The sequence below is a fragment of the Neoarius graeffei genome, chromosome 13 (assembly GCF_027579695.1).
Source record: "Neoarius graeffei isolate fNeoGra1 chromosome 13, fNeoGra1.pri, whole genome shotgun sequence".
Lineage (NCBI taxonomy): Eukaryota > Metazoa > Chordata > Actinopteri > Siluriformes > Ariidae > Neoarius > Neoarius graeffei.
This window is the reverse complement of record NC_083581.1, coordinates 1,451,491-1,461,130: the sequence shown is the minus strand read 5'-3', so window position 1 is coordinate 1,461,130 and position 9,640 is coordinate 1,451,491. Positions and strand designations below refer to the sequence as shown.

At 40.5% G+C, this 9,640-nt stretch overlaps 1 protein-coding gene across 3 annotated transcripts in view; it reads right to left on the bottom strand.

Moving 5' to 3' along the window:
- Positions 1-2,517: 2,517 nt before the first annotated feature.
- Positions 2,518-9,640, bottom strand: part of LOC132896337 (protein kinase C and casein kinase substrate in neurons protein 1-like) — a 101,777-nt gene continuing 94,654 nt past the window's right edge. For all 3 annotated transcript variants that reach the window (XM_060937092.1, XM_060937093.1, XM_060937094.1), the window contains exons 7-10: positions 8,951-9,071; positions 5,423-5,538; positions 4,944-5,137; positions 2,518-3,056 (exon numbers count right to left, since the gene is read on the bottom strand). In XM_060937092.1, coding sequence (XP_060793075.1) covers positions 2,947-3,056; positions 4,944-5,137; positions 5,423-5,538; positions 8,951-9,071 — 541 coding nt within the window. In that variant the 3' untranslated portion in view covers positions 2,518-2,946. The remainder of the gene's footprint in view (positions 3,057-4,943; positions 5,138-5,422; positions 5,539-8,950; positions 9,072-9,640) is intronic.

The following is a 9,640-nucleotide window of genomic DNA, read 5'->3' as shown; positions in this document are numbered from 1 at the left end:
GGAGAGAGAGAGAGACGGAGAGGGATGGGGAGGAGAGAGAGAGGGTGAGAGAGAGAAGGGTGAGAGAGAGAGAGAGAGACGGAGAGGGATGGGGAGGAGAGAGAGAGGGTGAGAGAGAGAGCTAGAGGGGGGGAGAGAATATAATCTGTAAATTACATCATCATATACAGAGAGGACGTGTTTATACAGGATTAAATGTACAGAAACTTTTCCATCGCAGTCCAAAATTAACACACTGACGGTTTCTGTATTGGAGCGAAACCTCATTACAGATTTATTCATAAATGTTTATGTTTTGCTGTTTTAACGTTTTACACGTGAATGACGACTACAGTGTTCTTCTGCTGTGTTTTAAACACTTGCATTTTTTTCTTCACTTTTGTCTACATATTAACACAATTCATACACTGGATATAATAAAGAGTTTCCCCAACACGTGTGTGTGTGTGTGTGTGTGTGTGTGCAGTAAGAGTTATTATTCTCAGGCTGGACAGTTTATACGAACACAAACTGTGTAAAAGCTGGTGTTTCTCTTCTTTATCGAGAATGACTTTTCAGGATTTACTCTTATTTTAAATATATACATTTTTTAATTAATTAATTAATTTATTTATTTAAAATTCATTCTGTTTATTTTGTATATCGTCACACTCTTCACTTACTGTCTTTTCCTCAACCTGGATATTTTATCGCCGTGTTCATGATGACTGGGAATTCTGTTTATTATTATTATTATTATTATTCCTAAAACGTCCTGTGTCCGTCTCCGAGTTCACAGGAGCTCAGTTTAAATCCCATCACACAGTTTCTAAAACTGCTCAAGAAGAAGTGTTGAGTTGTTTTAATAATTTTAACATCAGACGCAAGACGCAGTCTTCAGTAATTCACTAATTTATTAACAGCTTTGACAAGAAAATATTTCATTTTAAAAAAGTTATTTTTTAATTATTATATTGCATTCTTTTTTAAATCTATATATGAAGAGGATCTACTTTTACATTCCTCCATAGCGCATTAATAAGCGTTTTATAAATGTTTTATGAAGCAGTGGAGCAGGATTTATAACCGTCTGACACAAAATGAATAAAATATTCACCTGTTTTTTTTTAATCTAACACATCAGAAATAAAATACAGCGCTATTTCTTCAGATTTCAATCTCAGACACAAATTTAGAGCTCTTGAGAAACTTGATTATTTTTCTTGCGGAAGGAATAAAGCTGTATTTAATGATGAGGTTTTGTTCTTTGCTGCTTTACAGCTGAGTCAGTCATATTTTTGCACACATATAAGATATATATTTATATTTTTATGACAGATTACAGGTTTATATTTTTATCTTTCACCGTGATCATTTGTACTTTCTGAAGAACGACAAGTGAAAAGTTCTTGAGTTTGTTGTATCGTGTTTCCCGGTTTATTTCTCCTCCATCACTTTCTGTAGTTCTGCCTTAAAGCTCCTTTCGGAACCGAACTCCTGATAGAACCATGACGGATATAAAGCTCCAGGGGTCCACGTTCGTGTAATAAACACTTCTGAGACAGAAGCAGCAGGACTTTACAGGAAGAACTAAATATATTTATCTTAAGCTGAGGAGAAGTGAATGGGTTGCAACACATTAAACTCAGGCATTTCAATGCAAATGAGGTCGTGGGTTCACAGGACTTTCCTCTGAGAGCTCACCGAATAAATAAATACATGCATAAATACATAAATAAAGATGCCGCTGTGGAGCTGCAACTACGGGATGCTGCTGCTGCTGCTGACAGCGATGATGTGAACGGAGAACAACAAACAAGTGTGAATGACATCAGCTCACATCCCCACTTCACTTCCACTCTGAGGATGAGCTGACTGTCTCAACACTGCCCCCGTCAGCCTGTGGCCACTCTGAGAACTGCACCCAATCATAATAATAATAATAATAATAATAATAATAATAATAATCCATCCATTATCTGTAGCCGCTTTATCCTGTTCTACAGGGTCGCAGGCGAGCTGGATCCTATCCCAGCTGACTACGGGCGAAAGGCGGGGTTCACCCTGGACAAGTCGCCAGGTCATCACAGGGCTGACACATAGACACAGACAACCATTCACACTCACATTCACACCTACGCTCAATTTAGAGTCACCAGTTAACCTAACCTGCATGTCTTTGGGCTGTGGGGGAAACCGGAGCACCCGGAGGAAACCCACGCGGACACGGGGAGAACATGCAAACTCCACACAGAAAGGCCCTCACCGGCCACGGGGCTCGAACCCAGACCTTCTTGCTGTGAGGCAACAGCGCTAACCACTACACCACCATGCCGCCCTAATAATAATAATAATAATAATAATAATAATATCATGAGTGGAGCATCTTGTTGGATGGCAGAAAACAGGAATAATGGCTTGTACATGCTGTGTGTGTGTGTGTGTTTGTGTTAATTCCTGTCTTCTCAATATGACTGCAATAACATGTACATATGTTGCTACACACACACACACACACAGTGACGTTGCTACATGAGATTTTCCTCAAAACGTTTTGATTTTATCGATATGACAGACACAAAGCAGTGAGCCGCACAGTTTCCATATCAAACACACATCAATATAGTTCCCTGAACTTGCATATGGTTGTGTGTGTGTGTGTGTGTGTGTGTGTGTGTGTGTGTGTGTGTGTGTGTGTGTGATATTGATATACATTATAGCAGTAAATGTTTCTGGATATAACGTATACGTTCTTCCCTCCCTCACACTCCGTAGCTTTATATACTGTGTGAATAAATGTTTATAGCTTTACTAAGACGTTATTTTGTTTGTATTTAGACGAGACTGCTTAGCGTATTTTGTTGGGGAAGTGTGTGTGTGTGTGTGTGTGTGTGTGTGTGTGTGTTGCTCTGCAGTCTCTGCTCTGCGCCAGGCTGTTATAATGCAGTGGTATGTCTTCCTTTGTCATTAGATTTCCTCCACGTAGTTGGCGGGGTACAATCCCGTCCGTCCGTTATCCAGACGTCCCCGACACCAGCCCTGATCGTCCTCCTCCTCGATCTTCGTCAGTTCGTCTCCTGCAGACACCAGACAATGAAACCTGTCTTTAACCACTCCATGTTCATAAGGATACATAAAGCCTACGTAAGCCCAATATGACATCTGATATAAACCAACAGCTTCACTCCAACAGGACAAAAGGACTAAATAACTCCTGACTTTGTGGCTCAGTGTATATTTGATGACATACACCTGATGGAAACCTACATAAACAGTTATAAAGCCTTTAGCTGTTATGTCACTTCACATTTTGATATCAAGTGACATAAATAAGGTTATAACACTTACAGAGAGACATTATGAAACTGACTTTGTAACTCAGCGTGATTTTGGTGACACGAATCCGATATACAAGTTATAAATGCTTCAGCATGTTCATAAGGCTACATAAGCCCTGTGTAAATCTGCCTCAGTGCAGCTCAGTGTAGTTTTGGTGACCTGACCCTAGTGTAAAGACACACAGTCTCTGTAAGGCCTATCTGACATCTGACATAAACTCACATAAACATTTATAAAGCCTCATTCCATCAGATCTCAAAGACTGATTTCAAGTGACATAGATAAGGTTACGACACTTAAATCCGAACATTATAACAACAGACTTCGTAGCTCAGTGTACTTATAAATCTGACATAAATCTAAATAAACAGTTATAAATTCCTTGGTATGGTCATGAGGCTACATAAAAGCTACATAAGCTCCATGTGTCAAGCGACACAGAGCTGCATTTTATTAAGCCGAATTGCAACACGTCAAATCCAGCTTCGTCATTTTTAGCGACACAAACCTGACATAAAAAGTTATGAAAAGCTTCTGCATGTTCATAAGGCGACACAAAGTCTATATATGTAACAACTGACATAACAGTAGAATTCCGGAGGGTGTTGAGAACGTTTGTCCCAAGCCAAAGGGGTGCCCCTCCTCTTTCTCCCCACACAAGCCGACCCCTCCCTCTTCAGTGCAGTTATATCACCTGTACACCTGACATAAACCTGACATAAACATACGACACAGAAGAAATTTATAACATCTGACTTTGTAGCTCAGTGTATTTTGGGGATATAAATCTACATAAACATTAATTAAGGCTTCAGTGCTCATAAAAATCACTTGTGCTCATATCTAGCAAACGCTGACATAACGCTGAAGCCTATTTTATGCTCGCGGTGAGCTCACATGTTCATGTTTATAATTAGCTGATCAGTTTGGCCTAAGCTCCGCCCCTACTGATGCCCTCAGTGTAGTTTGGTTTAGTTTATCTAACAGTGATCGTCATATTTGACATTAAAATTCCTGATAATAATAAAAGCTAACTGGTTTCTACTGGTTTCCATTCACTGTTAGCCACGTTAGCATTTCTTGGTGAAGCCTCTGTTTGAGCAGCAGGTGTCTGAGGACGGATTGTACCATCTGCTGCCTGAGGAGGTAACCACAACGATCTCGGCTTCCTGTGGTGCAGCGGCTCTTTGTTTTCAGGGCTGAGTCTGTGATCACGGTGTTTCAGACAAGCCTTCATTACACCATCATCATCATCATCATCATCATCACTTCCTCCTCCTCTTCCTCAGGCTGAGATCTGAACACTTGAACAGCTGCTCAGAGGACCAGGTGTTTAAAGGTGAGTGTTAGTGTTTAAAGGTGGTAGTAAAAGCTCTGTCTCAGACGCTTCGACTCAGGGAACACCCCGTCACCTCGGAAGTGTGATCTCCACGCAGACGATTTTAATAATCTGAAGCTGGAGCTCAGAAGATCCACTGAAGCAGCTGTGAACACCAGGAACGTTCCTCCTCGCGTAAACACTGATGTATTTTTTTGGACTCTGATGATTGAACGGGTTCGATTTTGAGTTTTGTAACTAGGCTAGTTTTACTGATCGCACGATTAGCATTAGCAATGCTCTGTACCTGCTTTGAAGCTGAGCTCGTCTTGTTCCTGTCCTTCGTAATCGTACAGCGCTCGCACTCTCACTCCTCCTCTACCAGAGTCATCCTCGAACGAGTTCCCGCCACCGTTAGTCTCGTTTCCTGAATATCCAGCTGGCTGTTCATCATCAGACCATTCTGTAGAGTACGCCTGGTTCTTATCGTAGCTGCTCACACTGGGGAAAATACAACAACATTAAAGTCAGAACAGATGTGGGAATATATTTCCTGAAAAAAAAAGAAGATAAAATTGTCAGAAATGCGTGGTGGAGCTGTGCACACGTGTACTGAATAACGATGTCGAGGTGGACTGAAGGTAATGATGAGGTGAAGTCAGGAGGAACGTGTTTATGGAACATTTATGGAAGGAGTCTCGAGTGTAACAGTCCGAGGTAAAGTTTTCCGATCTTCAGGACAGATGGATTTATGGTCGTGGTGGAGGAGCGTGGATGTGTCCTGACCTGCCGCGGTCTCCTGGCTGTCCTCCGTGCTCCGTACTGGGCGTGGCAGGGGCAGCTCCATCCGGCTTCTTCTTCTCTCTCTTGGCCACGGCGTTGGTGGCGTCTGGATTGTACTCCTGAGACGAGGCAGGATATGGAAACACATGGCATCACGCAGAGTCGCTGAGTTTATTATTTATCTGGTGAAATAAAAAACTTTGTGCACAAGATAAACATCTACAACTCCAATTCTTCATTTCAATCTTATTTTACTTCCGCTACTGTTGCACAGCGTCTGAAACACGGCGCTTCTCACACGGTTACGTGTTTTTAACGTCCCTGAAAGCGAGTGAGATTATTGATGCATTTTTGTTTTAACCACAACGTATTCATAGCTCAGTCAGACGCAGAGCCTCAGATCATTATTACTTTAGACTTGGACATTACTGAATTTTAGTTTGTGTGGAAAAAAAACAACCCACACAGGAATTCATTATTATCTCATCTCATCTCATTATCTGTAGCCGCTTTATCCTGTTCTACAGGGTCGCAGGCGAGCTGGATCCTATCCCAGCTGACTACGGGCGAAAATTCATTATATTATTATTATTATTATTATTACAACCCCGATTCCAAAAAAGTTGGGACAAAGTACAAATTGTAAATAAAAACGGAATGCAATGATGTGGAAGTTTCAAAATTCCATATTTTATTCAGAATAGAACATAGATGACATATCAAATGTTTAAACTGAGAAAATGTATCATTTAAAGAGAAAAATTAGGGGATTTTAAATTTCATGACAACAACACATCTCAAAAAAGTTGGGACAAGGCCATGTTTCCCACTGTGAGACATCCCCTTTTCTCTTTACAACAGTCTGTAAACGTCTGGGGACTGAGGAGACAAGTTGCTCAAGTTTAGGGATAGGAATGTTAATCCATTCTTGTCTAATGTAGGATTCTAGTTGCTCAACTGTCTTAGGTCTTTTTTGTCGTATCTTCCGTTTTATGATGCGCCAAATGTTTTCTATGGGTGAAAGATCTGGACTGCAGGCTGGCCAGTTCAGTACCCGGACCCTTCTTCTACGCAGCCATGATGCTGTAATTGATGCAGTATGTGGTTTGGCATTGTCATGTTGGAAAATGCAAGGTCTTCCCTGAAAGAGACGTCGTCTGGATGGGAGCAGATGTTGCTCTAGAACCTGGATATACCTTTCAGCATTGATGGTGTCTTTCCAGATGTGTAAGCTGCCCATGCCACACGCACTAATGCAACCCCATACCATCAGAGATGCAGGCTTCTGAACTGAGCGCTGATAACAACTCGAGTCGTCCTTCTCCTCTTTAGTCCGAATGACACGGCGTCCCTGATTTCCATAAAGAACTTCAAATTTTGATTCGTCTGACCACAGAACAGTTTTCCACTTTGCCACAGTCCATTTTAAATGAGCCTTGGCCCAGAGAAGACGTCTGCGCTTCTGGATCATGTTTAGATACGGCTTCTTCTTTGAACTATAGAGTTTTAGTTGGCAACGTTGGATGGCACGGTGAATTGTGTTCACAGATAATGTTCTCTGGAAATATTCCTGAGCCCATTTTGTGATTTCCAATACAGAAGCATGCCTGTATGTGATGCAGTGCCGTCTAAGGGCCCGAAGATCACGGGCACCCAGTATGGTTTTCCGGCCTTGACCCTTACGCACAGAGATTCTTCCAGATTCTCTGAATCTTTTGATGATATTATGCACTGTAGATGATGATATGTTCAAACTCTTTGCAATTTTACACTGTCGAACTCCTTTCTGATATTGCTCCACTATTTGTCGGTGCAGAATTAGGGGGATTGGTGATCCTCTTCCCATCTTTACTTCTGAGAGCCGCTGCCACTCCAAGATGCTCTTTTTATACCCAGTCATGTTAATGACCTATTGCCAACTGACCTAATGAGTTGCAATTTGGTCCTCCAGCTGTTCCTTTTTTGTACCTTTAACTTTTCCAGCCTCTTATTGCCCCTGTCCCAACTTTTTTGAGATGTGTTGCTGTCATGAAATTTCAAAATGTCTCACTTTCGACATTTGATATGTTGTCTATGTTCTATTGTGAATACAATATCAGTTTCTGAGATTTGTAAATTATTGCATTCTGTTTTTATTAGGGGCCAAGCAGCGGAGCTGCAGGCACCTCTAGTGTTTCTATGGTTTCTTCTTCTTATTATTATTATTATTTCAAGCATCTTTCTTCCGTATAGGATGTCTATGGCAGCCTATAGAACCGTATGGTAAAAAGTTATGAAATTTAGCACACTGATTCTGGACAGTTTCATGATTCTTCTCAGTAAATTTCATGTTGCCACCTCAAACTCGCTAGCGCCACCAACTGGTCAAAGTTTGACATACATTTTTGCTCATAACTTTTGAACCGTACATCCGATTCTCAAAAACTTGGTATCCCTGGAATTCTTGGGCCAAGCCGATTCCAATGCACCCTATGACGTCATTTTCCGCCTGGGTAGATTTTCCGCCATTTTGGATTTTGTTAAACTTGAATAAAATTCTACTTCTCCTACATTTTTTGACCGTTTTTCATGAAAATTGACATGGACCATCTTCAGACTATGGTGTATATAGCGTCTATTTTTTGGAGCGATTGATAAAACTGTCACTGCACAGCAGCCAATCAAATTTAGTGGCGAAGACGCCAAACAGGAAGTGAGCTCATATCTCGGCAGCCCTTTGACATATCTCAACCAAACTTAATGACATAAAGCCACACCCCTCCAGAAGGGTCCACACCAAATTTGGTGCAAATTGACCAATAGGGGGCGCTATAATTTGTAAAAATGTGTTTTGGCTCATATCTCATGTGTTTTGGTTAGACACAAAATTCCAATGCCTGATCACACTGTTGGATGCCCCATTGAAGGTCATTTAAAAATTTCAAGGTCAGCACAAGTTATGACCATCTCTCCAACATAACATCAATCTCTTAGCATGTGGCTGCTTGGCCCCGCATTGCTGCTTGCAGCTATATTTTACAATTTGTACTTTGTCCCAACTTTTTTGGAATCGGGGTTGTATTATTATTACTACATCAGCGCCCCCTGGTGACTATATTCTCAACTGCAATAACAAACACACCTAAATTAATGGTTATGAAATATAAATAGAGTGTTATTGTTTTAAAGACTGGATTTGTGAGCGGGTATTTGAGTACTCATCCACAAACAGCAATGAATATCTTACACTGTCCCTTCCTGTCTTTCCCTGATACAGTTAATGACCATTAAATGCTAACAGGACACACAAAATTATAAACATGGAAAGTTTACACAAACTAATTTGGACAGAAATTTCTCATGCAAACATCAAGAACACTGGAATATAATCAGAAATCCAGAAACAGTGCAGTCATGACTGATCTTTATCAATACATCCGATCTTACATCTAATACTAATTACGAAAGTATGTGATCAAGGTTCGAATATGACAATATTCTAGAACTAATAAGGATTATAATACCCATGATGCCTTGCTGATGTCAGTTTACCTCAAACTGGGGCCAGTTCATGTGCATGTCGGGGCCGTGGTTGTTGCTGAACCACTTCAGATCCTCCTGCGAGTTGATGGCGAGGATGCTGCGTTCCAGCTCACGGTAAACTGTCGCATAGCTACAAAATATAAACACGACAAGCTTAAATCAGAATTTTCTGGATGTCAGGTTTGTAGAATAAAGTGTAAACTACTAACCAAGATTATTTTCCTCAGTATAGACATCAGCATTATTATCACAATTATTCAGCCAAGTAATTATCATTAGGTACAGAGGAAAATTATAAAATACAAGGCAAGGCAAGGCAAGTTTATTTGTATAGCGCATTTCATACACACAGGCAATTCAATGTGCTTCACAAAAAATAAAAGCATAAGAACAGTAACAAAGAATTAAAGTAAAAGTAAAATCATTAAAATCCAAAATTAAAAGAAATTATGTTAAAGGAAATTAATTACACTTTAGGTAAAAATTAATCAAGTGAAAGCATCTGAAAACAGCTTTGTCTTGAGCCTGGATTTAAAACTAACAACAGTAGGAGCATTTTTGATCTCATCTGGAAGTTGGTTCCAAAGCTTAGCAGCATAGCAACTAAAGGCTGCTTCACCACACTTCGTTTTGACAGCTGGTATTACTAGCAAGTTTTTCTCCTGTGATCTTAGAGACCTAGTTGGTGCATATAATTGA